This window comes from Saimiri boliviensis, chromosome 8, assembly GCF_048565385.1.
Source record: "Saimiri boliviensis isolate mSaiBol1 chromosome 8, mSaiBol1.pri, whole genome shotgun sequence".
NCBI classification, from domain to species: domain Eukaryota; kingdom Metazoa; phylum Chordata; class Mammalia; order Primates; family Cebidae; genus Saimiri; species Saimiri boliviensis.
The window spans coordinates 57,151,824-57,179,761 of record NC_133456.1 but is presented as its reverse complement, the minus strand read 5'-3'; the positions used below and the strand labels follow the sequence as shown (position 1 = coordinate 57,179,761).

At 37.8% G+C, this 27,938-nt stretch overlaps 1 protein-coding gene across 2 annotated transcripts; it reads right to left on the bottom strand.

The window, feature by feature from the left end:
• Positions 1-2,080: 2,080 nt before the first annotated feature.
• KBTBD8 (kelch repeat and BTB domain containing 8) lies at positions 2,081-15,810 on the bottom strand. Of its 2 annotated transcripts, XM_003940203.3 has the most exons (4): positions 15,710-15,810; positions 14,808-15,018; positions 9,408-10,522; positions 2,081-5,537 (listed from the first exon to the last, which is right to left on the bottom strand). In XM_003940203.3, the coding sequence occupies exons 1-4, from the start codon at positions 15,723-15,725 to the stop codon at positions 5,074-5,076; spliced, it is 1,806 nt and encodes a 601-aa protein (XP_003940252.1). In that variant the 5' UTR covers positions 15,726-15,810; the 3' UTR covers positions 2,081-5,073. The 2 variants fall into 2 exon arrangements, with proteins under 2 accessions (XP_003940252.1, XP_074260626.1); XM_074404525.1 differs by lacking the exon at positions 14,808-15,018 and having other exon boundaries at positions 15,710-15,801.
• Positions 15,811-27,938: the final 12,128 nt, after the last annotated feature.

The window sequence follows — 27,938 nt, the reverse complement described above, 5'->3', positions numbered from 1 at the left end:
ATAGTAATTTCAAACAGAGAAGACTTCAGAATAAAGAAGATTATCAGGGAAAAAGAGAAGCATTACATAATTATGAAAGGGTGTGTTCCTTAAGAAGACATGATAAAAATATTTTGTACTAAGAAAATAAAAATACTACATAAAATTTGTGGGATGCTACAAAAGCAATACTTAGAGGAAAATTTATAGCATTAACTGCATATACTAGGAAAAGAAGGCCGGTCATGGTGGCTCATGCCTGTAATATGAGCACTTCAGAAAACTGAGGCAGGCAGAACACTTGAGCCCAGGAATTTGAGACCACTTTGGGCAACATGGCGAGAGCCCGTCTCGACAAAAAAAAAAAAAAAAAAAAAAAAAAAAAAAAAAAAAAAAAAAAAAAAAAATTAGCTGGTCATAGCAGCATGTGCCTGTAGTCCCAGCTACTCAGGAGGCTGAGGTAGGAGGATCTCTTGAACCCTGGAGATGACTGCAGTAAGCCAAGATCGCACCACTGCACTCCAGCCTAGACAACAGAGTAAGACCCCGTCTCAAAAAGAAAGAAAAACAAAAGAAAGAGAAAGATGAGTTATTAATAAAGCAACCAGAAAAAAAAATTACAAAAATTAGAGCAGAAGTCAATGAAACTGAAAATACAAAACAACAGAGAAAATTCATTAGCACTAAACCTGGTTTTTTTAAAAAAAGACCAATAAAATTGATTATCTTTAGGTAGGTTAAAATTGATAATCCTTTAGACTCCAAGACTTAACTGAAAATTCATTTATCCCTACAAACATTTATTGAGTGCCTACTATGTGCTAGGCATCAGTCTAAAGTGCAACAGTGAATTAAAATAAATTCCTGGTTGCCTTTATGGAGTGTGCATTTCAGTGGGGGAAGACACATATGGAAAATAAAGCCGAAAAAGCAGGAGGTATGATGGGGGTGAGGTTCGATGATCTTATTTTACAAAATGTGATCAGAGAAGGTGCCTCTCCAGTAAGGTGATGTATTTTGTTTTTGGTGGGGGGGAATTGGTTTTTGTTTTTTATTTGAGACAGAGTCTCACTCTGTCACCCAGGCTGGAGTGCAGTGGTGTGATCTCGGCTCACGGCAACCTCCATCTCCTGGGTTCAAGCAACAGCCAGCTGATGTCTTAATAAAAAAGAAAGTGAGTGGGTTTTCAAGATGTATCTGGCAAAAGACGCAGCAAGGGCAAAACTGCTGTGGAGGTGCTCACCATGTTTGAGGAACAGCAAGGTCCGTGTGGCTAACATAGAGCAAGCCAAGCAAATGGCAATGAGGATGGGAGGCGTGGATCATGAAAGTATGGAGTTTGGCTCTCATATGAAGGGAGATGGGAAGCCATTGGAAGGATCTGAGTAGAAGAGAAACATGATGACTTGTGTTTTAAGAGGATCACTCTGACTACTGTGTGGAGAAAAGAATAGATTGTGAGAGGTCAAGGGTGATAGAAGGATGTCCAGTCAGTGGAAACTGCATTAAGACAGACAAAACAGGCTGGCTTAGAATAGGGTGACAGTGGTGCAAATGGTATGTGGTCTGTGTCTGGGTATATTATGAAGGAAGAAGCAATGGGACTTTCTAATGAATTAAATGTGAAATGTGTAACACATTATATAGTTTGGGTATTTGTCTCCTCCAAATTTCATGTTAAAATGTGATCCCCAATGTTGGAGGTGGAGCCCAGTGGAAGGTATTTCGATCATAGGGTGGATCCTTCATCAGTGGCTTGGTACCCTCCCCATGGTAATGAGTTCATGTGAGATCTGGTTATTAAAAAGACAGGGACCTCCTCCCTACTCTCTCTGGCCCCTTCTCTTTCCTGCTCCCACTTGAGTTAAAGCTTTCTGAGGCCTCACCAGAAACCAAACCAATGCCAGTGTCATGCTTGTACAGCCTGCAGAAATGTGGGCCAAATAAGCCTTTCTTTTTAAGTCACTCAGTCTCAGGTATTCCTTTATAGTAATGCAAAATGGACTAACACAAAAGGAATCAAACATAGGAAGATTTTAAGCCAGAACAGAACAAAGAAATTATGAATATAAGCGAGCTTTAGAATTTAAAAAGCTTTATATATATTAACTAGTTCATTTTTTACCAGAGGCCAGATATTCAGTAGATTAAAATCTGATTCCATTCTATCATGACACAAGGTATTTCATGATTTGTTACCAGATTTTAGTTCTGTAACAGTCACTAGTCAGATATCACTTTACAACACTGGAAGTTTTCAATCAGAAAAGTTTTATTATAAGAAACAATGACATCAGGTAAAAATGCAAAAAATTGTGCAATTATGGCAAAATGTTTAAAAATATCTACACATTTGCCCCCACAGGACTACAGTACTTACTACATACCTGAGCACTGAACATTGAATTCCATTTTAAACTGCTTTACATAGGGAATCTGATTCCTTGATGATGACATTCCATTTGTTCTCATGACCAATGAAATCAGCTTGAGGCTTAAGCATCAACTTTGTAGAACAGAACACAAATATGAAAAATAAAGACTACAATTTCTACTTTCCTATAACATAGTTATGCCAAGTCCAGTTTTCAATGTGTAAAAAATATATAGAAAAGTGCTACATACATTCTTCAAAAGCAAAAACAAAGTTAAAGTGGAACTGGCATATGTTAGACCTACATTTGAATTCTGTAGTACCCATTGTGCCTTTTACTTACAGTCTTGTCACACTATGAAAATGCACCTTAAATATTTAAACATAAACCCACACATGTCACTAATCTTAGTTTTCTAGGACCTCTTCTGAATCTATTTTAAAAGTGGCAAAATATCCCAGCTACATAATTTAAACAAATAGTTCTTCATACAAAATTCAATATATATTCTACTTCCATAACAAATCCTAAGCCTTGCTTTTGACACACTAAACTTAGAGCATACCCTCAATGTAAATTGTTACAGCGAAGAGATCAACTGTTGTGCAGACCAAGAGAATAAATCTACTGTTGAATTAGCCACAGCATGTCATTCTCTTATATAACATACAGCACATGTAAATTGCTAATTCAAGGTTCTATGTCATGTTTTCAAGTAATGCATTTTTCTAAATACAGAAGATTGTCAAAAAGCGGCAGGAAGTCTTATTCAGCAAAGCTTTCAGAAATAAATTACATGAACATCTCTTGTTAAAAAAAAATATATATATATAGTTCTTTTCTCTCTCCTCAGCAATGCAAAACTGTAAAGAATGATTTTCAAAATGCACAGTAATAACTCCAAAACAGCATAATGATAAAAGCAAAAAACACAAACAGCAGAAGAAAAAACTGGGGAGGTAAAAACATTGTTTGACAAAGTTTATACAGATTACACACTATCAAGGCCAGTAAGAAGAAACCACATATCTAGCTAAGACTAGACTTTAAAATGTTAATTCTAGAAATGCTGTCCATTTTAACTTCTGCTTCAGAAAACATTCCCTACTTGTAGAAGTCTATGTAAAGCAGTTTGGAAAGTTTCTGAAAAACGAGGTATGTGATGCAAAGAGGCAATGTTTTCAATTTGTTTCACAGTATCACATTACAATTTGTGCAAGATTTTTAAAATACAAACCATGCCAGTTTGCTTTCTTTAAGTGAATGAAAATATTGTGATCGAGGGCAGAACCTGTCATATGCTTATACCCTTTATGAATTATGCTAGACTTAGTAAAACATGTTACTGATCTAAATGCCTGCCTTAGGTATACAAATACGTTGGTCTGTCCTTCATGTTAATATTCCTGATTGTTAGAAATGCATCAGTTAAATACAAAAAATGCTTTAGTACCTAGAAAGCTATGGTTCTGTTCACTCACTCTTTGTTTTCAATCACCTTCAGCTAGAAGGAGGATTCCAATGTAAAAGTATTCATCACTGTTAAGTGCAAAAATAGAAAAAAAAATGAGGTTTTAATTGTAATATAAAACTTAAAAGACATTAAACTCTATCACTGCAGGAATTTTATGTTTATGGAAGGCAGAATTTTAAAAGTAGGTATAAAACTTCACATTATGTTCTGTGCAGAAGAGAAATAAGTTACCTTTCCTTATACCAATAATGAATGGACAGGTAGATGGAAGAGAAGGTTGGGCAACACACGGCCCATGTTAGTGCAAACTGGGTATAATGTTCCTACTATTCTAAGATTGAATCCAGTTAGGTCAATAACTGGCCATATCTTCCTATCACATAAGTAGAAAATCTTGTGAAATCACAAGAGTTCAACAGGTAAAGCATGATGGCCATGAAATCCACACCAATTTGAAAGACAGGCATAGGCTCAGACCATTTAAATCTATCTAGTTATACACATGAATTAAGTTAGACTAGCACCAGCCACCTGTAAATATGAGCAATTTTCCAGATTTTCATAAATGAGACAGTGTTAGCACTTGAAAAAGTTATTGACAGAAAACTGCCACTTTAAAACTTTAGCTTAACTTAAAGTTACATGGGAAATGGAAGCAATCAAACTAAAAGCTCTTTCTGAGACTCATTTGTTTTTCCTTCAACCTACTCTAATAACAAAACACATTTAAATCTCAGTACACTTGAAAACAATACACAAAAATATATATAAATATTAAGAATGAGGATCTAAGTTAGTGCTTATCTGTGTTAGAGAGGTCACAGCTAAAGTAAAATCCTAGTGATATTGCCTCAGATTGTTACCCGTATTTAAAATTAAAAGTCACATCAAATGAGTTTAGATGCCTTTACCCAGTAATACCCTAAATGCTCTTATAAGAGTGCATAGTTGTCCTGATTCATCTGGTATCTCAGTGACTATTTATCACAAAATTCTAGAATGAAATGATTACTTTTATGCCAGGAGGAAAAAATGCTGATAATTGCACTTTGTTATCTTTTCCTTACTGAAATGAAAATGTCACAAGGATGAAGGAAAATCCCTCCCTACCCTGCAATCTTTAAGCGTACCCATTTTCCATGTATAAAACTCTCACAGCTTTCTGATATACTGACAGCACTCTTGTATCAAAGTTAAGTTTCCTAAGGATGAGATGCCAGTGACGCACTAAGGCCTGCTACTCATTCAGAGTACTTTCTGAAGACACTGAGGATACAGCTTAGCAACAGCACATTCAAAATGCCGGCCAAGGTCCCAGAGCCGATCTGGCGTCTCATACACTTTCATCCACTGGTCAGCAATGTCATCATATTGGTAAAGGGAATTTTTTCTGCTGGTTCTGAAGACATGTTCTTCAACAGTCACTTGAGTAGCTCGAACAAATAAATGGAGTTTGTTCTGGAAAAGTACCAGTTTAAGATATGGATTTATAGACTGATCACATGGAAAGTCTTTTTTACGAGTCCATTTATTTAGCTCAATATCATAGGCTTCTACAGTAAACATACGTTGATGATTTCCACAGGTTCCAGCTATGTAGTAGATCGAGTCCTTGTATACAGCTGCTAAGCCCTGGATTCTAGGCACAGTCATGGGGGTTAAGAAACCCCAGTAGTCTTTTTGAGGCTCATAGAAGAGGAAAAATTCCCCTAAAAAAAGAAAAAGAAAACAAGAATATGTACATTTTTATATTTGGTTTTTCGTTATATGTTGTAATTATAACCTCTAAAGATTAAAGGGCATAATTTTCTAAATATTTCACTTTCCAAAACATTTCTTTTGTAATAATCTCCAGAGATACATTCATAAAGGTACACGGAGTTACTTGGGCTTGAGAGCAGAGTTGTTAAGAGATTAATTCTGGCCAGCCACAGTAGTTCGCATCTGTAATCCCAGCACTTGGGAGGCTGAGATGGGTGGATCACTCAAGGTCAGGAGTTCAAGACCAGCCTGGCCAACATGGTGAAACCCTGACTCAATTAAAAACATACAAAAATTAGCCAAGTGTGGAGGTGGGTACCTGTAATCCCAGCTACTCAGGAGGCTAAGGCAGTAGAATCACTTGAACCCAGGAGGTAAAGGTTGTAGTGAGCCACTACTGAACCACTGCACTTCAGCCTGGGTGACAATGTGAGACTCCATCTCAAAAAAAAAAAAAAAGAAAGAACAAAAACTTGATTCTGTTTGCTTTATCCAATTTGTGTGTTTATAGAAAATTCATTTTACTCTAGCTCTAAAAAAGCATTATTACTAATGTTCAGCCAGTAAGACAGACCAAAATGCATACATATAATATCATCATAAATATGGCATGATAAATCTGTGTGCTATTTCATTAGAAGACAGCAGATGGAATTGTGCAGATTTATGCTTATGGGTCACTGATGTGCTTACCCAAATGTTGCTAGAATGCAAAGAGAAATATTCAACAGGAGAAAACATAACTTTAATATGACAGAAAACACATACATGGTGTATGATGTTGACTTTGAGTCAAGTTTCTATTTTGATTTGACAATAAAAGGGTAGCTGAGTCAGACTGCCAATATGAAAATGTCTGAAAGAATTAAAGTAAATATTTATAAGAGTTTTGCTAATTATAAAATCTTTGTAATAAAAATCTGAACCCTTTATGAACAAATTAAATGATACTTCAATAGCCACAGATAGTACAACATAAGCTTCTGACTATGTATGTCAGTTTTATTTATGTAAAGAGACTTTGTTTAGATTAGAAATACCAGATTCTAAATTGAGCCTCCCCTTGAAAACTGTTTTGAACTAGGGTTACTCTTATCTACAAGTTCAACTACCTACTTCGTAACAGTTATGCTTTACCTTCAACTGACTTAAAATAGCTTGTTAAGCTTCCAGATTTGCTCTCGAGTCACCTGCCCTTATTGTCTAACTTGTAACAGGATTCTTAATAAGGCAGGAAATTTAAACTTTGTAATGTGTGCTACTTCTCTATAAATTTCTTATAGATAAGAAAGTAAAGACGACAACTGAAGAAGTTGAGTTTTAAAATCTAAAGTCCTCTTTACTAAGTTAAAGCTAATGATATGCAATTAAGAAACCCCTAGAGCCTCAGAGTCCTCTTAAATATAATCTCAAATTAAACGATGTTAGTAATTCCAGCCCTGAAATTTATTAATTCATTGCTAGTTTGCTTTAGTATTTGCATTAATATACAACCTTCATATTCCAAATAGGAATCTTATAACTAATTCTACCTCTATCAACTAACAGCCAGTAAGACCAAAATACACACATACACAGCTTCTTCATACTGGATGATATAATCTATCCAACTATACTGGATGGATTACACATACATTCTTATATTCCATTTTCCCACAAGACAGCAAATCCAGATCATGTCCTGTGCTTCTATTTAACTAAAATAAGGAACCAGAGAGTACAACTCCTTCTGAAGAATTAACTTGATACTGACCTTAAACAAATGGGCTCAGAACTCACTAGGAAATTTTAAGTTAAATACAGGATTAGAGCAAAGAACATAATTTTTAAAAGAAAACAATGGTGGGAGGCCAAGGTGGGCAGATCACTGGAGGTCAGGAGTTCAAGACCAGCCTCTCCAACAAAGTGAAACCCCATCTCTACCAAAAATACAAAAACTAGCCAGGCATGGTGGCGGGTGCCTGAGACTGAGGCATGAGAATCACCTGAACCCAGGAGGCAAAGCTTGCAGTCAGCTGAGATCGTGCCACTGCACTCCAGCCTGGGTGACAAGAATTAAGATCCTGTCTCAAAAAAAAAAGAGAAAGAAAAGAAAGGGAGGGGAGAGGAGGGGAGGGAAAAGAAAAGAGAAAAGAAGGGAAGGGGAAGGGAAAAGATGAGGGAGAAAGAAAACAATGGGATAAGGGCAATCATGCATCAATTAATGACAGGGACACATTCTAAGAAATGCATCGTTAAGCTGGGTGTGGTGGCTCAAGCCTATAATCCCAGCACCTTGGGAGGCTGCGGCGAACAGATCACCTGAGGTTGGGAGTTCGAGACCAGCCTGACCAACATGGAGAAACCCAATCTCTACTAAAACATACAAAATTAGCCAGACATGGTGGCGCATGCCTGTAATCCTAGCTACTCGGGGGGCTGAGGCAGGAGAATCGCTTGAACCAGTGAGGCGGAGGTTACGATGAGCCGAGATTGTGCCATTGCACTCCAGCCTGAGCAACAAGAGTGAAACTCCGTCTCCAAAAAAAAAAAAAAAAAGAAAGAAATGCATCATTAAGTGATATTTTCCTTGTGCAAACATCATAGAGCGTACTTACACAAACCTAAATGGGATAGCTTACTATACATCTAGGCTAGATAGGATAGCCTATTGCTTCTAGTCTACAAAACTGTACAGCATGTGACACTGTACTGAATACTCTAGGCAATTGTAACACAGTGGGCATTTTTCGTATCTAAATATATCTAAACATGGAACAAGTACAGTAAAAATATGCTACCATAATCTTATAAGACCACCATTGCATGTGTTTGTCTTTGGTCATCCATAGTTGACCAAAACATTACATGGCACATGACTGTATATCTTCATAGAAGCTGCTCCTTTTCCTTGTTTAAGTAGCAGTGTGAGAAAAACATCAGTTAAGAGACATATACGAGGAATAAGGATGTTGCTATTATCTACGCTGCATTCAACATTCAAGCAAATAAAATGCATAAGAAACCAAATAAAAGGAAAATATTAGTTATCACAAATCAGAGCCTTGAATCAAATGTCTTATTTACTCTGACCCACTCCACCTATACTGTATTTTTGTCAAAGTAGTGGTCCTTAATAGATTTTTTTAAAAAAACACTACATATATTAGATAGTCCCACTTAAAATGGCAAACAAAGAAAAGTGACATCTCAAAGTATTCCAGTGGAAAAAACTGAAAACAATATATAATGAAAGGCAACATAAATAGCAGTGAAGTTGAAAATTGAAGACTATACTTCCAAACTCTTTGTAATTAAGTTTCATGACTTTTGCAATAATAAGGCTTACATAAAACTCTTTGGTAGCTAAACACTATAACTCAGATAATTCTTTGTTCCTTTTTCTCTTTTAAACTACTCTAGTAAGTTCTATAGAATAGCAGTTGCTACAAGATCTCTTTATTTTACGAAACAGCAAAAGCAGCCATGTAACAACCTTGCTATTTATTTCAAGTCCTATAAACTACTCTGAAATAGTTATCCCAAAATGCCAATTATTTATAATGTTTTCAAAATAGTTATTCTACATGATATCAAAACAAAATCATTAAAAAGTATAACACTATTTTAGTAATTTAACAATACCTGCCTTTTTTCTTAATTCAAAATTTTATTTTCTTTATAGTTCTTTACAAAACAGACTACTCCAACAGTTTGATAAGGAAGCCGGTGGTATTCCTTAATTAACAGGAACAAACACAACTGTTTCAGCATAATTAAGTGAGCCACCGCTTGATGTGTTACCCTTCCATGAAGAACTAAATCACTTAGGCACCTACCCTGTAAAACATAGATCTTCTCTTTGTATTCCACAGCATTATGAAATTCCATTGCAACTGGCATTGCGCAAACAGTGGTCCAGCAATTCTCTCTACTGTCATAGCACTCCACAGATTTTAGTGAGTTCCTCCCATCACCTTCATAAACACGACCTCCGATTGCATACATTTTACCACAGCAATAGACGAGTTTGCAGCCTATTCTGGCTCGAAGCAAGGATGGTTTGGATAGCCATCTATTGGTGGAATGATCATACATCCAGAAATCATTTTCTGCCTTATGGTCAATGGAGACCTCACTGCTGCTTGGCCTGTAGCCTCCTGCAATGTAAATGTCATTATCTGGTGATACAAGAATCCCAACTTCTCTCAGGTCATTTGGTGGTTTGCATAGTTTAAACACCCTTCCTGTGACTATATCTAGACAAGGCACTGTTTGCTTCTTTCCTGAGTGTTTGTGGGCAGCATCAAAACATATGATCATTTCAGAAGCAGTCATTCCAAGCCTCTGTGTACAGCCATTGGTGTTGGATGGTCCCTTTTCTACACAGCTTTTGGCTATAGCCTGTGCAAACCGAGGTGGAATTTTCTCTATAAAGGTATCTTCCATCAGAGGAAAACGTATGCATTTAGCAAAAATTTCTGGGAGGTGCACTTCTCTTTCATTCTGTTCATGTTCAAACCACCTTATAATACTTTCATAAACATGTTCTTCTCGGTCTACATTTAAATCATCACTGTCTAGTATACTTATCAGTTGGTCTTTTGTCAACTGGAGAAACTCTTGTTCTTTGGTGACACACAGAAACTTCTTACGAATGTATTCTTTTGATCGATCTACGAGTTCCTGATGACCATAATGATCAGCAAAGATAAACACCCCAATAGAATTTTGTGGGTCTAAATGACTGATCATATACTTAGCACACTGGTCTTGGATGGAAGGAATCTGGAAGATGCTAGCTGCAGTGAACAAGGCTTGAACATTGGCCTCTGTGAGAATAACTCTGGAAGTGTAGGCATAGTTCAACACTAAATCCATCGATTCAGCTTCAACACCGACTATTCGAACTTCTTTTTGAGTACTTTCTGTAAGGCCGCTAGTGAACATGGATCTAAGAAGGAAAGATTGGTTAATATTACACGTGTGCTATAAATCAAAATTATTGTTGCAAGATTTTAAAAATACAAAGTTACCACAAAGATAACTTTTTAAAACTGAATTATTTCCTAAAGTCGTCCCTGATATTCTAAATAGGAGTAAAAATTGATAATGTATCAGAAAGATTTAGTCTGGCTAACCTCAAAACCCGTATTCTCAGGGCTAGCCTGCTTTGTGCCATCTATGAAAAAAAGGAAAGTAGACCTAAGGAAAAGCAAATCAAAAGGTGACACACATATTCCAGGTCACTTTATTTTTCTAGGAGCCCCTATCTAAGCTTCTGGTCAAGTTGCCTTACGGACATGAGATCTTAAATTGGGCCAGTCAGAAACTTTAAGAATACCAACGGGGTGTAGTGGCTCATGCCTGGGCTCAATCTCAGCACTTTGGGAGGCCAAGGTGGGCAGATCACATGAGGTCAGGAGTTCAAGACCAGCCTGACCAACATGGTGAAACCCCATTTCTACTAAAATAAAAAATTAGCCGGGCATGGTGATGCACCCCTGTAATCCCAGCTACTTAGGAGGCTGAGGCAGGAGAATCACTTAAACCTGGAAAGTGGAAGTTGCAGTGAGCTGAGGTCAGGCCACTGCACTCCAGCCTGGATAACTGAGAGAGACTCCACCAAAAAAAAAAAAAAAAAAAAAAAAAAAAAAAAAAAAAAAAGAATGCCTATAAAGATGTCAACATTATACAGTAGCATACCAAAAAAAAAAAAAAACCAACCTAATAAAACTTTTCATGTCCCGGTGAAAATTACAAAGCAACTTGTATCCAAAATAGATCTTTAAAATGTTCATCTTAGAAAAGCAAGAAATTCTTTAAAAGTACATATTCTCTTCCTACTCCTTTTTAAAAACTTTGAATGCTTCCTTAACCATACATAATAAGTAATACAATAATCACTTCCCTTACCTTTGGGAATTTTGAAAACATTTGCTTAAAAAGAAATACTTCATTTCTCAGTTAAAGTTACCATATTTTACCTACTTAAATCTAGATATAAATAGAGATTATGGTAGAGTCAATATATAATGTCTCTTTTAAACAGAGTTTAAGAGTTAAATGATTCTTTGAAGATAATGGTTTTTAAAACCCCAAACTTTTGCCTTTGAGACCAAGTTGGTTTTTTTTTACTATTAAAATTTTGTTGCATTTATGGGACTTGTTAGAAAGATTAAGCAGCCTGGCTATTTAAGTATTAGTCACTTACAAACATCATTTGTCTTTCTTTTCCCTCCTTTCAAGTTTCATTCTAGATGATCCAGACTCATTCTATTTAGTTTTTGTGATGTTATGAAAAAGAAATTGCAAAGACTTGCAGTTACTTTAAAAATATCTCTCAAATTCATGGAATTAATTTTAAAATGCAGTATGAGAAACACTGAAGATACAAGGACTCAACTCACTGTGCAGGTTAATCATCTTTGAGTTCTATTTTTATTTCTATGTGTAAATTTTAATTTAATATCACACAGGCTTTTTTCATGACTAAAAACTAGATGTTTGTATGTATGCGCTGGTTTTCAATTGAGGTGCTGAAAGACTCAACCATACAGCTACCAATTAAAAAGAAAAATACATCCCTGTCTTACGGAGAAATTAACTCCTCAAGGAGAACATTACCACATATCCCTTTATCATGGGAACTACTGCGGACTTGAATAGGCTCATCTTACACACAGGAGTTGACTGACACTTGATGAGTTTTCCTCTGTTCTAGTAAGTTCTTCATGTAAACGCAACATAAATGAAGCCAGGGCACTTCCTCACACAAAATCCAGAGTAGCAAAAAATTTCTAATAATCATACAAATTTTAATTCTGATGAGTTACTGGTATCATGAAACAGCCATTCCAGATTTCCAGCTATTCTAATTTTTCCACTAGTGATGCAAGACTTAGAAACTATTAAGTATGACTTTCTACATCCCACACAGAAAGTAACGCTGGTACCAAGAAACTTCAGTACAAAAACCTCTAGCAAAAGATCACATTCTAATCTTTAAGTTTTCTAGCCAAATATCTTTAATCATATCCTCAGAAAATTTCTCAAGTATATTTTACTCCTTTTTAAAATTAGCTTAATAAAATTAAAGAGTTTAAGATTTTAGGGAATCAAGAAAATTAGGAATCTATCCTAGCATACTTCTTTTAAAAAAAGATTTTTTTCTAGGTCTTCAAAACTGAAAAATGAAACTGCAAAGTGAAAATGTCATCCTTATTAAGTATGCTTACTAAGTATTATACTTAATAAGGATGACATTTAAATGACATAACCTGGATTATTAAATTTCAGTAAGATATAGACATTTTCACTTTGCAGTTTTTCTTAACCATTCAAATGTAATATACAATAAAAATGTTTTACAGGAAACTTTAAAAAGGACCCACTGTACCCACTCTTGTTCCTTAAGAGTCACATGGTGACTAAGAAGCCTGGCTCTGGAATCAAATGTAGCCTCGGCCATTTACTTGCTGCACAGATGATTTAGGTGGGATATTAAATCTTAATCTCACTGAGCCTCAGCTTCTTCATAAGTAAAATGGAACAACAACTGTGCAGAAATAGGATTATAAAGATTACATAAGGCAATACATGTAAAGTAAGCTTAGCCTAGAGCTTGATAAGTAGTAATTGTAACATATATTTAAACATACAAATGACCTAACCATATCTAATGGATAATCTGGGTAAGTGAATCTCACCAGAAGTTTCCATTACGAGGCCAAACTTCATACCTTCTGCATACGTTGGTTTTATTTTTTTTTTCCCAGTATTGCAATGATTAATACTTGGTAGTCAAATGACCTACCGTAGGCAAGTCTAAATGGTTACATCACAAGCATCAAACTGAAGTGACTATATTTAACCCAGTATTCTGAGAAAGAGGAACCAGAAACTACTGTCGGAACATTCTACGGTTATGTGCCCTATATAGGTAAGCATTTTCAAAAGAAAAAATCACATTCAGAGTGTGGTTGAACACTTTACTATTATTTATGCACCACTTGTGAATACTGAAAAGCTTAAAGTGAGCATGTAACACAAAAGAAGTTAAACACACAGTAAACTGCCTTTTCCACTAATTTTAAAGTAGGAAGTTATTTTTCAGACCCAAGTTTTTAAATTTTACTTTTAAAAGTTTTCTAGTAAACAATAAAAGTAAAAATAAAAACTTACTGTAGCATACGTCTAGAAATATTGAAAATTGTTAATTTGGGGCTTTAGGCACATAGAAACTATATTTCACTCATTTTTATTCCACTGCTTTGACCCCAAAAGCGTTAAAACAATCTATCGAATGGTAATTTGTTTTTAAAGGAACACACTACGTTTTGAACACTTTTATAAAAGAGTGTTTTATAAAAGTTTATAAAGAGACTCCCCATGTACTAAAGAAACATGCATTATGGATAACTTGTTGAAAAAAATTCGAGATCAGCACTGTCCAATATAATTGCCAGTGACGGAAATACTGTATCTCTGTGCTGCTCAATATGGCGGCCACTAGCTGCAGATGACCACCAAGCACCCAAAAGGTGTTTAGTGGCCGGGTGCCGTGGCTGACGCCTATAATCCCAGCGCTTTGGGAGGCCGAGGTGGGCGAATCACTAGGTCAAGAGATGGAGATCATCCTGGCCAGCACGGTGAAACCCCGTCTCTACCAAAAACACAAAAAATTAGCCGGGCGTGGTAGCGCCTGCCCATAGTTCCAGCAACTCGGAACGCTGAGACCGAGACCGAAGAGCTTGAAACCGGAAAACGGAAGCAGTGAGCCGGGATTGCGCCACCGCACCCAGCTTGGCGACAGAGCGAGACTCCGTCTCAAAAAAAAAAAGAAAAAAAAAAGAAAAAAAAAAAAAAAAGGTGTTTAGTGTACCTGGGGACCTGGGGGACTATATGTTTCATTTTTTTTAACGTATAATTTAAGTTTAAACCGCCACACATGGCTACTGGCTGCCATACTGACCACAAGTCTAGATGACCACACACACACACACACACACACACACACACACACACACAGACCCACTAACTTAAAATTCAACGCTGGAAGAATCCCTCAAGTCAAAAGAAGATCTTAAAAAGAACGGACCCGTTTTCTAGTCTCAAGAAACAAAGCCATTTGGTTTCATTTCATTATCGCATCTCAGTATAAACATCAAGCGGACAATACTGAGGGGGAAAGGGGAGCCTGGTGCAGATACCGACACGAGTTCCTACCATCATCATACCTGAAGTAAGGGCTGATTGCAGCAAGAACGTTTCTATGACAGGAAAATGTTTTCCCGTGATCCACTTCCACTACAATGTCTGTCAACTGTCCTTCATCGTACATTGTTTTGAGTTGCTTAAGAATACTGCAAGCATGGAAGGGGTCCATGGCATCGCTGGCTGGGTCTGAAGATGGAATCCCATTCGGTGTTGGGGAAGATTTACTTAAATCTAGGAGGAGAAAAATCGTACAACCACAAGAAGTGCCGAGCCAGTTACGGCGTCGCGGGATTTTTTTTGTTTATGTGTCTGCTTGCTTGGCTTTTTCCCCGCTACAAAGATTTTATATATATATATATATATATATATATATATATATATATATATATATACACACACATATATACATATATACACACACACACACACATATGTCTGTGGATATACGCACGACTCCTGGGACCGCGAGTTTAGGATCTGGGAGACGGAGGGCGGAGCGCCATCGGCGGAACAAGTTCAAAGGCCAGCCTGCTCCTGCGGAGCCCGGCGAGCCCGGCGCCCGTGCTCGCGGAGGGAACGCGCTCGCAGCCCATGTGAGGCGTCTGCGGGAACTCCGCCGAGAGCCGAGGGCAGAGTCTCACGAGGGAAGCTCAAGCGACGGCGGCCGCCAGCGTCCCCTCAAGCCGCCTCCCGCTGCCTGCCGGGTCGCAGCGACGGCGGGTACCCAGCCTCCCCATCCCGGTCCCGCCGGACCGCCCACCGCCCTCCGCACCATTCATCCTCCCTCCCCTCATTCCCTCTACCTCCTCATCCTTCCCTCCGGCTCCACACCGCTACCTCTTCATCCCACCGCCTATGGCCGGCCCTGGCCAACCTTCCCCCTCACCTCCCTCCACGCCGCCCTGGCCACCACACGACCCACCTGCCGACGCGGCCATTTCTCGATGGGGCCCCGGCTCCAGCTATTTAAAGAGGAAATGTCATTTCGCTTCTCTAGCTCCCGGGTTCCGGCTCTTCTAAGCTTCCCCTAGCCAATGGGGCGTGCTGTGCATCTGGCTCCGCCCCCAGCCTACGAATTCCTGGCGCTGATTGGTCTCGACGCGAGCACATGCGTTTCGGGTAATGTAGTTTGATTGCCCCCGCTCCCGCGTGGTCAGACTTGGGCGGAGGCCCAACCCGGGAATTCCTATTGGCAGATGCGGGCGGAGGTGGAGAGCAGGGAGCTGGCCAGCCTGTGGCCGTCGAGCGCGCAGTGCCTGCCGGGAGAGGTAGTCTTCTGGCAGAGGAGAACTGTCATTCTGAGGGGCTGGGGTAGGGAAAGCTCTCCAAGTGCGAATGCCCCCATTTTAGGCCTCTCTCCTGGCCCCCGGCTCATTTTTTTACCTTTTTCTTCTTCCGTAAACTTCCTGCCAGTGACTGGCTTCCGGTATGCAATCAAGCTCTGCGTGAGAGCTGTAAAACCAGAAAAATTTGGAAATGGACAGGAGGGCTGTTGTCCAAAAATGCAAAGGAAATCTGACGCCCCACCCTGAAGAAAAATATCGGAAGGCCCAAAAGCAAGGCGTCTCTGATGAGTCACCTGTGACACCCAATTGAAATAGCATCGCCTTGGCCCGGTACTCTGGTTTCCACAGATTAACTTGGTCTGGTTACAGCGGCTGTTTAGGATATTTAACTCCCACTCGTGCCTTACTTTTCTAGCACACCCACAGAACACCTGTTCCACACGTGAACATTATAGAGGGATCCAAGATGCTTTCCTTTTTAGCTCTTGGAAAATGGAGAGATGCAATACTAAGTATTCTGGGATTTCCTTTGAAAAAATACCGGAGAGCCCTGAGCCTGGGGCCAGGGATGATTGCTGAAGCCCTGGCTCTTCCGTCACTATATATAAGAACTGACATAAGACCTTTCAACTCTTAACCGCTTAGATCCTTCACCTGTAACATGAAGAAATAGTAATACGTATTCTGTGGTCTTCATAGGCTGCAACACTTTGGAAAGAAAAATCAAAATTTTGATTTACTCATCTTGTGTTTCTAACATCTAATGGGGTGCCTGGCACATTATAGATGCTTAATATTTTAAAGATTAAGGTGCAAATGAGCTAACATTGGGAATGCTACTTCTAGACTGTTAAAATGTAAGGAAGTATCAGTGAATGGCAAGAACGTCTAGTAGGCATATATATAGTTAGCTCGTGTGCATAAATCCAGCACTGAAAAGATCAAACCGTTGAACTTCTTGATAAAGAATCTTGGAATTTAAATCGTTATTGAGAAAGAGAAAGAATTATGAAAAACGATTCAGTTCTGTCCCCTAAGTCTGCTAAGAAATTTAGAACTCAAAATACTATAACCCCATGCAAATTAACAAGAAGTGATTATTTCCTCATGACAGGGGTTTATGCATTTCCATATGCACTTCTCATTTCCTCTTTGTGAATGTCCTGTCTGCACATTTCTGGATGGATGAAATTGACTTAATTTTTGTTACTCGTAACTTTGCTTTTCCATTTTTATGTGCTTAATGATATTGCTTTCTAAGTTATCAAATGGTGACATTTTTATTACAATATGGATAGTATTGAGGAAAAAAAATGGCATTAATCCTTAGGGTTTGACAACCTCTGACAATGTTGCAGATAAAAATACAGGGCATGCATTATTTGAGACATACTTAAACTAAAATATCATTTATTGTTTATCTGAAATTCTAGTTTAATTGGGTGTTCTGTATTTTACGTGGCAACCTTCTCAGACTTCTTAAAATGGAGTTTTGTTTGTGCTTTGTTGTTGTTTTGTAGCCATCTATTTACTTAAGCCTTTAGAAATTTGGCCATTTTTTAAAAAATTTAATTACCAACATAGTAGCAAACAGACTTGACAATATTGTTTGATTAGTTAAAAGACAGTGTTGAGATTATGTGACCCACAAAGATTTATAAATTGGAGTTGGAGCAGAATACAAATAAGAAAAGCCAATCTAAATACAAATAGGAAAAAAGTTATAGGTACAAAGTTGCCATTTATATGACACTGTAAATAGACTCCATTCTACTGGGCAGATGGCCTTACCCCATAATAAAGATTTAATCTTCACTAAAATGTATTTTTTAAAAACACAGTAAATAGGATGATCTTGAAACTGAGTCAGTAGTACCAAACTATTCTTTCTCAATGATCTGCAAGAATACTGGGGAGATTCCTTTTCAGGACAGATACTGAATAGCCAAAGGTTACACCTTTGTTTTAAAATAGCTCTAATTTGAATTTTAGTAAGAACCTCCTGAATCACTGCACATCTGGAAAGAGAAGCCAAAGTAAACCAGTTTTTGTCTTAAGGTATTGAGTACTGTATTGCAATTTTCTCACATATTTACAGTTTAAAGTAAAATCAATTAAGAATAGAAATTGAAAAACTGAACTAGAATATTTGAAGGTCCTATATTTAGTTCAAATTAGACACTTAGAGCTTTTATATTTTAGCATTTTTTTTTTTACCTAGGAATCACAGTCAAAGATAATTGCTATAATCATGGTTGCTTGAGAGAAGAAAAGTCTTTACATTTAAATTCTAGCAAAGATGAAGGATTATGAAAGCATCAAATTTGGAAAATGAGAAATTGAAGGCTCCTTGTTTTTTTCTCCTTTCATTTCAAGAGAATGACTTTTAGCAATTATCAGCTATGCCCAGGCTACTCTCTATAATACCACACAACACAAGAATGATAGCAACTCTGATGAAGAAAGTGTAAAAGAAAATAGAACTTCACTTCTCCAAATAGATTCTGCAGTTTTCCAATTTCCCTGTTCAGTACTGATTGGGGCTGTGAAATTGACCAGCGCTATATAAAATGAAAGTAAAGAGAGAATACTTGAAACTCTTACCTTTTAGCAAATGACATCCTTATGTATTTATCCTTTTCAGCCTACAGCTATAACCGTCTTGATATCTTCAATGCAATAGTTTTTCTTGCTAAAAACTTCTACATTGACGAGATAAATGAAACAACAAAGGTGATCATTCAATATAAATTTAATATGGCATCAGATACACAAAGTTTTCTTTAATTTCTAAAACCTTATATATTGTCCATGATTTAGTTTCTTTAAATAAAAACTCTAAATAGGTTTACTGATTGTGCAGCACTGGGCTTTGTTGTATTTTTAATTTTTTATTACCTTTGAAGTTACATGAGAATTCAACATGGTAATAACTAGAAGATTGCATTTCATGAATCACTGAATTTGATCATACTGGAGGATATTAATGTGCATTAATTTTTAAGTATTTGGAATTTAGCATATACTTGGAAAAAAGACTGTGAAACTAGTGGCAATAATATTCAGTTCCTCAAAAATATTGAATGCCTCCTCCCACAACCTGCATTCTAAGAAGGCACTATCTGAATCAATGTTTCCTATGTAAAACAAGATAGATAGATAGATAGATAGATAGATAGATAGATAGATAGATAGACAGACAGACAGACAGACAGACAGATAGATAATAGATGAATGTAGATATATGAGATTCCTAATCTCAAGGGTCTTATAGTTTATCTGTGAAGATAAAACTAGAAAATGAGAGCTAAGGGCAACCCCTAGTTAGCATAAAATAAGTATTTCAAACAATTAATGTTAAGGATTTTGAAAGAGATAAGGAATTCTATTCAGCTGGTGTGGGATTTAAGCTGAGCATCCAAAGAGGATACATCATAGAACTGTTTGCAAAAGTGACGGAATACTTTCTTACCTAATTGCTTTATCTTCACTTGACCCAGAAGGTAAAGCATTCACTTTAATATTGATAGGGCTTAATTTAGGAATAGAACAAGGAAAAGGAATTAATGGTTGTGTGTTACCTACTTTATTGCACTTAATTTCACCTTTTAATTAAATTTTCTAAGAACAATGTTACAAATGAGGTGACCAAAGCCTGGAGAATTTCTATAGCCTGCCTGTAGTCTTTTAGGGGTCTTTGGCTTTATAGCCAACTCTCTTTTGATAACAACATATAAAGATATGAGAATAAAATGGAGTATTGAAAATGAGGCATAAGATTTTCTCCCCATTGAACATGTCTGGTTCTGTGTCAAACACAAGGTCAATAAATATGTGTCATGAATGGACAGAATTATTGGTATAGATTTGAGATGGCTTTATGCCCCAAGAAATTGAAAAAAAAAAAAAAAAAAAGGAAAGAAAGGAAAGGCTAGAGGGGTATAAGTCATACCATTAAACTAATTTGACTTTGTCAGACCAAATTTATAATTTTAGAGGTATAGTGATTTAGTACTTTTTATCTGTCTACTAAATAATGAAAAGAAATGGCTAAAATATATATGCGTGTGATTAGCCATTAATATTTATTAAGATGACATTGCTTCACTGTTCTACTGAAGGACTGAATTATTGTACAAGATTGGAGATCCTGAATAGAATTACTCTACTATACCCTTAATTTATTCAGTAATATTCAAACTTAGAATGATTGCATGAACCAAAGCCACTGTCAAAATGTGAGAGATCAGCACTCTTCTCTGTTTGAAGATTAGCTTATAATCCAAATAGAACTAATGGAATTAAACAGTGATTGTTGATTCTTTCTAACCCCAATTATGATTTGATTTTTTTAAGTTCGTGAAATCGCTAAAAACTCTAAATGCAAGGAGAATCAGGAGCCAGTAATCTTCACTGTGTAGACACAGGAACTGAAATTCATGAAGAATAGGCATCAGGTGTTTGGAAAGGAGTTCCTTAAACCCAGCAGAGAGAACATAGAGGATGTAGTTGATTATACTTTAATCCTCAAATAATCAAATATTTATAAATCAAATCTATTGGCATATCACAATAATTTAAGGGATTTTTTTTTTCCTCCTGGTTGTTCTACACATGTTTTTCTTTATCTCAGCACTATTGGCATTTTCAGCTAGATAATTCTAGGGGCTGCCCTGTGCATTGTCAGATACTTAGCAGCATCTCTTTCCTCCAGCCAGTAGCATCCCCCTCTCCGTTATGAAAATGAAAATTGCCCCAGACATTGTCTACTGTCTTCTAGGGGAAAATCATTGCGGTTGAAAACAAGTGTTCTGCAACATGCTCCTCCTACCTGTTCTGTGCTCCTCTGTGCTGTATGTTCTCTCACTTTTGTTAACAGTGCTATTAAAGTTTACATAAGTATACTCTGTTATTATTTAAGCCTAGTTTGTTTATTTTCCTTTTAAATAGCCATATCAAAGTGTAGAGTTATACTCCTGAGTTCATAACAGAATGTTATCTTTGGTCCATATGCCCCATCTCTTGTGCTACATATGTACTATTGTCTTCAATCCCTTTTCTTTACTTCCATCCTCTTCCAACTTCAAATGCAACCATTATAATGGGATTGATGTGGATCCTGTGTTTCTGTTCTTGTAAAATATGTATTAGTGTATTGAATATGTGTTGACTATATTCTCTTGTGATTTATATAATGGTACATGCTATGGATCTCAATTTGTTTATTACTTTTTTCACTGGTACCATAAATTTAAGGTCTATGCATGCTGCTTTGAATGCATCTAGTCAATTCTTTATATTCTTTACATTCCTATCAACTAGCTCACTGTTTGATATGTTATGTATCAATAAATGTTTACATAATTGCATAAATGAATATACTGAATGGGAATGGATGTAGTAAACAGAATAATGGCTGCCCAAAGAAGGTCACACTCTAATCCCCAGAACCTGCAACTATGTTATCTCACATGGCAAATGGGACTTTGAAGATGTGACTAAATTAAGGATTTCAAGATGTAGGGGTTATCCAGCTGGGCTCAATGTAATCACATTGAGCAAAGGCTGAGTGACGTACTTTGAAGATGAAAGAAGGGGGCATGAAACAAGGAATGTAGGCAGCCTCCACATGCTAGAAAAGGCCAGGAAATGGATTCTGCCCTAGAATTTGCATGAGGAAATCAGTCCTGTCACCATCTTGGTTTTGGACTTCTAACATCCAATACTGTAGGATAATTTCTGTTGCGTTAATTCACTAAGATTGTGGTAATTTGTTACAGCAGCAAAAGGAAAGTCCTATGATGGATAAACAGTAAACTCTCATGCAGTAATTCACCCATTGTAGTAGTACTACATTAATGCCTGAAGAGTCATTCATCCATCGTACTATTACAATAAATGAATCACTGCATGAAGAGTTCGCTGAGCTTTCCAACAGTTGAATTCTAAGTTTCATGTCCTCACTTTTCCTTCTCTCTCCTCTCTCTTCCCTGTCTCTCCATCAAATGTTTAATACCAATAAAAATGGAGAGAACCTGAACATTTAAAAGAACTTGAATAAATAATTTTAAACAGAAAATTACAAGGTAAACCATCACCCCAAATCTATCTGTAAAGCATATATTTTTTATCGCAGGAGGAGCTCCCTGGGTCATCTTGTGAGGAAAGTGAGATTCAACATAGGAGGGAATTGCAAAAGGGCCTGAATACCAGGAGGTATGGTGGCTTGTGAGCCATATTTGAAGATAAGCCACCTTACTGGGTGTAAAACTTAACAGATAGCAGGTTAATATAATAGAGACCTTAAGCCTTAGTCATAACTGTGGCTGAATGCTGTATGTATATATCTGGAAACAAAACACTTACGAAAACGAGTTGTGACACAGGCCAAAGAAGCATCTTAAGAACAGATGTTTTGGGCCGGGCGTGGTGGCTCATGCCTGTAATCCCAGCACTTCAGGAGGCAGAGGCGGGTGGATCACGAGGTCAAGAGATCGAGACCATACTGGTCAACATGGTGAAACCCTGTCTCTACTAAAAATACAAAAAATTAACTGAGCATGGTGGCGCGTGCCTGTAATCCCAGCTACTCAGGAGGCTGAGGCAGGAGAGTTGCCTGAACCCAGGAGGCGGAGGTTGCAGTGAGCTGAGATTGTGCCATTGCACTCTAGCCTGGGTAACGAGAGAAACTCTGTCTCAAAAAAAAAAAAAAAAGAACAGATGTTTTACATGTTGCTCTCTTGCATACTCAGTTTAATCCCTAAGAAATTAATATATTCACTTAATTACAGTAGATTTGAGCAACTCAGTTTACCATAATCCATGGAGAAAAAACAGCCCTTAACTGATCTTGGGCCAATTCAATTATACGGCTGTTTTCGCCAACCTTTCTCAAGACCTCTTTGTTAGAGAACACATAGCTCTAACCTATGTCTGTGTCTGCACAATACATAGGTACATGGTTTTCTGGGGTATCAGAGTGAGAATCACTCTTTAGGAGGTAGATTCTCATAGGAGGCACACACTCTGGAATCAGACTACCCAAGTTCAAATCACTGAAATACTTTCTAGCTATGACCTAGAGCAAGCTGATAACTTCTTCATGCCTCGTGTTTCTCAGCTTTAAAATTGGGATAATAAGAGCATTAACCTTAGAGAACTATTATGAGGAGTAAAGGAGATAATCTATGCAAACATATGCAGAGTGTTTAGCTCAGCCATTGGTAAGGAGAAAGTACTCAGTAAATATTAGTTATTATTACTTGTAGTAGTACTTGAATAGTCAAGTGAAAATTCCATTTTTCAGGTTATTAGAGCAATTAATTTGTTGTATTTCATGGTAAATGAATCAGTTTACAGATTAATCACAGTTAAACTGGAGCAGGAACCTGAGATGCAGCTGTCTTCCCAGCTCAATATGGTGGCATAGGCTCATCATCACTGGTGATTCCTAACCTTTCTAAAATGTGGAAGAAGAGGAAACAAACCACTCATAGGTGCTCTGAATTCAAATGCCCATGACACTAAAAACAGTCTGTATGTGTTAGTTATGATAGGCTAAGATATGCTGTCATAACAAACAACCCCATATTTTCAGCAGCTTGGATCAACAAAATTTTATTTTTCACTCATGCTTATATACAAATATAAGCAAAAAAATAAAACAAAATTTTATTTTTCACTCATGCTTATATGCAGATCAGCAGGGGGCTCCACTCATTGCAATAACTCAGAGGCCAAACTGGGAGAGCAGCCATCATGGCAAATGTGCTTGGTCACCATAGCAGAAAAAAGCAAACACGTGTCAATTGTGCATTGGCTCTTAATGTTTCCACCTGGAGAAGCCTGTATCATTTCCAGTCCCATTTCATTGGCCAGAACAAGTCATGTGGCCATCTTAAGTGAAAATATATCAGGAAGTCCAATCCTGCCATTGCCAGGAGAAAAGCCAGAAGCATCTGGGAATTAGCACCAATCACAAACATCTTATACAAGGACTGTGCTAGACACTATTAGTGATGCAGAGATAAACAAAACCTAGTACCTACTCTCAGTTACCTTGCGGGTAAGTAGGCACTCTGTGGCATATTCACACGTGACTCACAAACCAACACTTTCTAATATTGGTTTACTTTAGTCACGTAGGAAAACAAAACCAAACAATTAATTTCAAGGATTCTCCCCAAGGGTGATTTTTGTCCCCCAGGGAATATTTGGGAATATCTAGAGACATTTTTGGTTGGCTCATTTTTGGGGCATGAGTGTTGATACTGGCACCTAGTGGATAGAGACTACGATGGCTGTACCTCAGCAAAGAATTATCTGGCCCCAAATGTCAACAGATAACTCCGTTAAAAACAGTTAAAAACTCTTAAAATTTTCAAACTGTTTTCACACACATGCCTTAATCTACTGAAATGAAAATTATGCCTTTGAAATGTCTATAGTTGAGACTATATACACCCAGGCCCATGAAGTCCCAGTGTGCACTATCATTGCACATTTTATGTCCAGGCACATGGACTTCTATTCAGAAGTACAGACTTAATCTATTCATTTTGAGCTCCAAATGAGAGAGTGGACTATATTTTCAAAAACATCTTGCAATTCAGATTTAAAACACTGTCCTTCAAAACAGCACCATAAATGTATCCTCCAACTTGAAGTAAGCAAGTTTCATTCCCATTGGAAAAACAACACGGCATGACATAATTAGACACCGACCATTGGTGATGAGCTTTATATGAGAGCTATTGTGAGAGCTTTTTGACAAGAGCACATTTTTCTAGGAACAGTCTGCCACCATAGGAGCAGTCAGGAAACGATCCACTGTAAGTGACCAAGGAAAGGGGTGTATTTAAGCTTAGTGGTTTTAATTGAGTTTGTGAGACAGGCTTTGTCAAACGCAGTTGAATACAGAGGTGAAAGGTATGTGGAAGGAATGTTTTATACTTAACGGTGGGGAGCTATTAGTAAACTATACAGGGGAATCTTTGATCTTTCAGCATCAAATTGTGTTAGAATTTAGGTTTAATGTTATTTCCCAGATGGCAAGTTTTGCTTTCTAGTCTGAGCCTCAAGCCTTGCAGAACAACTGACTCCAGAATGTCAGATATGATACCTGGCGAAAGGATATTTGTGGGTTGTTAACTTGTGAATCAGAAGGCAAACCCGGGCCCAGCAGGATGTTAATCCTGACGGCTGAGAGGGAGCCAATATGATCACAAGAATGCACACAGCTTGGGGTCTCAGAAACAGCTTAAGAAAGCTTCAACTATGTTTGGAATGTACCGAATCAATAAATTGCTAATTTTTCCACCTGTGTGTTCGCCTACTTATTCTTCAGGAAGCTGATGCTTGTAGTGCAAATACAATCCAAACGCTTTATTAATTGCTCAGGCTAAAACACGTCAAAGGAGCATACCTAAGCTCGGTTTGAAATTCTTTTACTTACTAGGTTCCTGCAGTCACAGGGGAAATTTAATTGCTCTGCAAATTCTTCATCAAAAACTTGGTTCCTTTCATACCTGTCCTTGGTGAATACCAGTCATTTCTTCCTTTTACCTTCTAGGCCCTGTTTATTAGGTAAATGCCTTTGTTCTGAGAGAATACAAGCTCAGGTGAAGGGCCATGATTTCTTCTACTTATTGTCAAGTGGTTTGGCACTGATAATAAGCATAAAAGTACATACGCAGAGAAGAATTAAGCAAAGGTGGTAAAACGTCAACTTTATGGTAAATTAAAGACTTTATGAGAATTCACTGTACTTGTGAAGGTTTAAACATTTTCAAATGAAAAAGTAAAGAAATGAAACTGGTAGAAAGGAAGTTCTACTAAGCTTGAACTGTTGCAATGAGATGACAATAAAAATTGTTTTGTTTTTTCCTTAAAGAATATGTGGCAGAAATATGAATATTTGGTTTTTTGTTTGTTTTGAGATAGGGTCTTACTCTGTTGCCCAAGCTGAAGTGCAATAGTGAGAGCACGGCTCACTGCAGCCTCACCCTTCTGGGCTTAACGGATCCTCCCACCTCAGCCTCCCAAGTAGCTGGGATTAGAGACACGTGCCAAATTGCCCAGCTAATTTTTAAATTATTTGTAGACACAGGGTCTCACTATGTTGCCCAGGCTGGCCTTGAACTCCTGGATTCAAGCAATGCTACCCGCTTGGCCTCCCAAAATGCTGGGATTACAGGCACGAGCCACCCAACCTGGCCAGAGTAAGTGTTTGGATGTGATGGAAAGCAGCACCAATTGAGAATTCCTTATCACAAATGCTTGGTGTTCAAATGCACACTCTGAATGAAGAGACCCCCCAAACAGGCTTTGTGTGAGCAACATGGCTGTTTATTCACCTGGGTGCAGGTGGGCTGAGGTCAAAAAAGGCATCAGTGGAGGGTGGACGATAGGAATTGGTTTTATACGTTTGGGGTAAACAGTGGAAAGTTACTAAAGTAACTTTAGGGTGGTTTTTTGCAAGCTGGGAGGGGGTTGTAGGGTGTGGAGTCGCAAGGTTGACCAAGGTCAGTTACAAAGTCCAATGGTCTTGTCAATTGAGGCCGGAATAGGAAACAATAGAAGAATGTCTCAAGTTAGTTAGGCACTGCAGGGGTTGATCCTTTCTTCCAGGAGCTCATCTGGAGTGTACATGCAGGTCACAGAGATTACCCTGCCATTCATGGCGCGGTCAGACCTTAAACTTGGGACCAGTGTATCTGACTTTGAAATATTTTGGATTTTAGCATATTTGCACATATATAATGAGATATCTTGGGGATGGGACCCAAGTCTAAGCATGGAATTTATTTATGTTTCATATATACCTTATATACATAGCCTGAAGATAATTTCACACAATGCTTTTAATAATTTTGTGCATGAAACAAAGATATGACTGTGTGTTTGACTGCAACCTGACACATGAGTTCAGATGAGGTATTTTCTTTTTTTTTTTTTTCATTATACTTTAAGTTCTGGGGTATATGTGCAGAATGTGCAGGTTTGCTGCATAGGTATACATGTGCCATGGTGGTTTGCTGTACCCATCAACCCATCATATACATTAGATATTTCTCCTAATGCTGTTCCTTCGCTAGCCTCCCACCCCCAAACAGATGTGGAATTTTCTTCTTGTGGCATTAAGTTGGCACTCAAAAAGTGTGGTATCTCGAAGGATTTCAGATTAAGGATGCTCAACTGTATTTAGATCTTTGTTAATGAATACAAGTTGATGCTGCTGCTCTCCTGGATGTTTTTCTAATATAGTGTCAACTGGTTTCTCTCCTTAACAAAAATAAAAGAGGGCATATGGATGAAGGTGAAAATAAAGGCATGCTTTTTTATGATGATTTAGTCTGAAATGACTTTGATTCATCAGCACGGGGCCCTAGGCTGCGTGACTTACTCACCACACACAGTGCTAAGAGAAGAAGTGCTGAATTAGCCCTTGGTGCATACGAGTCCTAACTAACACTTTGTTATACCAGATTTGCACCCTTGGCGACTTCCTTGTTGATTGCTACTGTGAACTGCATTGTATCTCTCGCAAATTCATATGTTGAAACCCTAAACCCCAATGTAATGATATTTGGAGATGGAGCCTTTGGGAGAGAGTTAGGTTTGCATGAGGTCTTAAAGGTGAAGCCTTTATGGTGGGATTGGTACCCTCATAAGAAGAGACACCAAGGCAAATTAAAAACGGAATGAGGTATAACATCCTGCTGGGCCAGGGCTTGACTTCTGATTCACAAGTTAACAACCCACAAATATCCTTTTGCCAGGTGTCATAGCTGACATTCTGGAGTCGGTTGTTGTGCAAAGCTTGAGGTTCAGACTAGGAAACCAAACTTGCCATCTGGGATATAA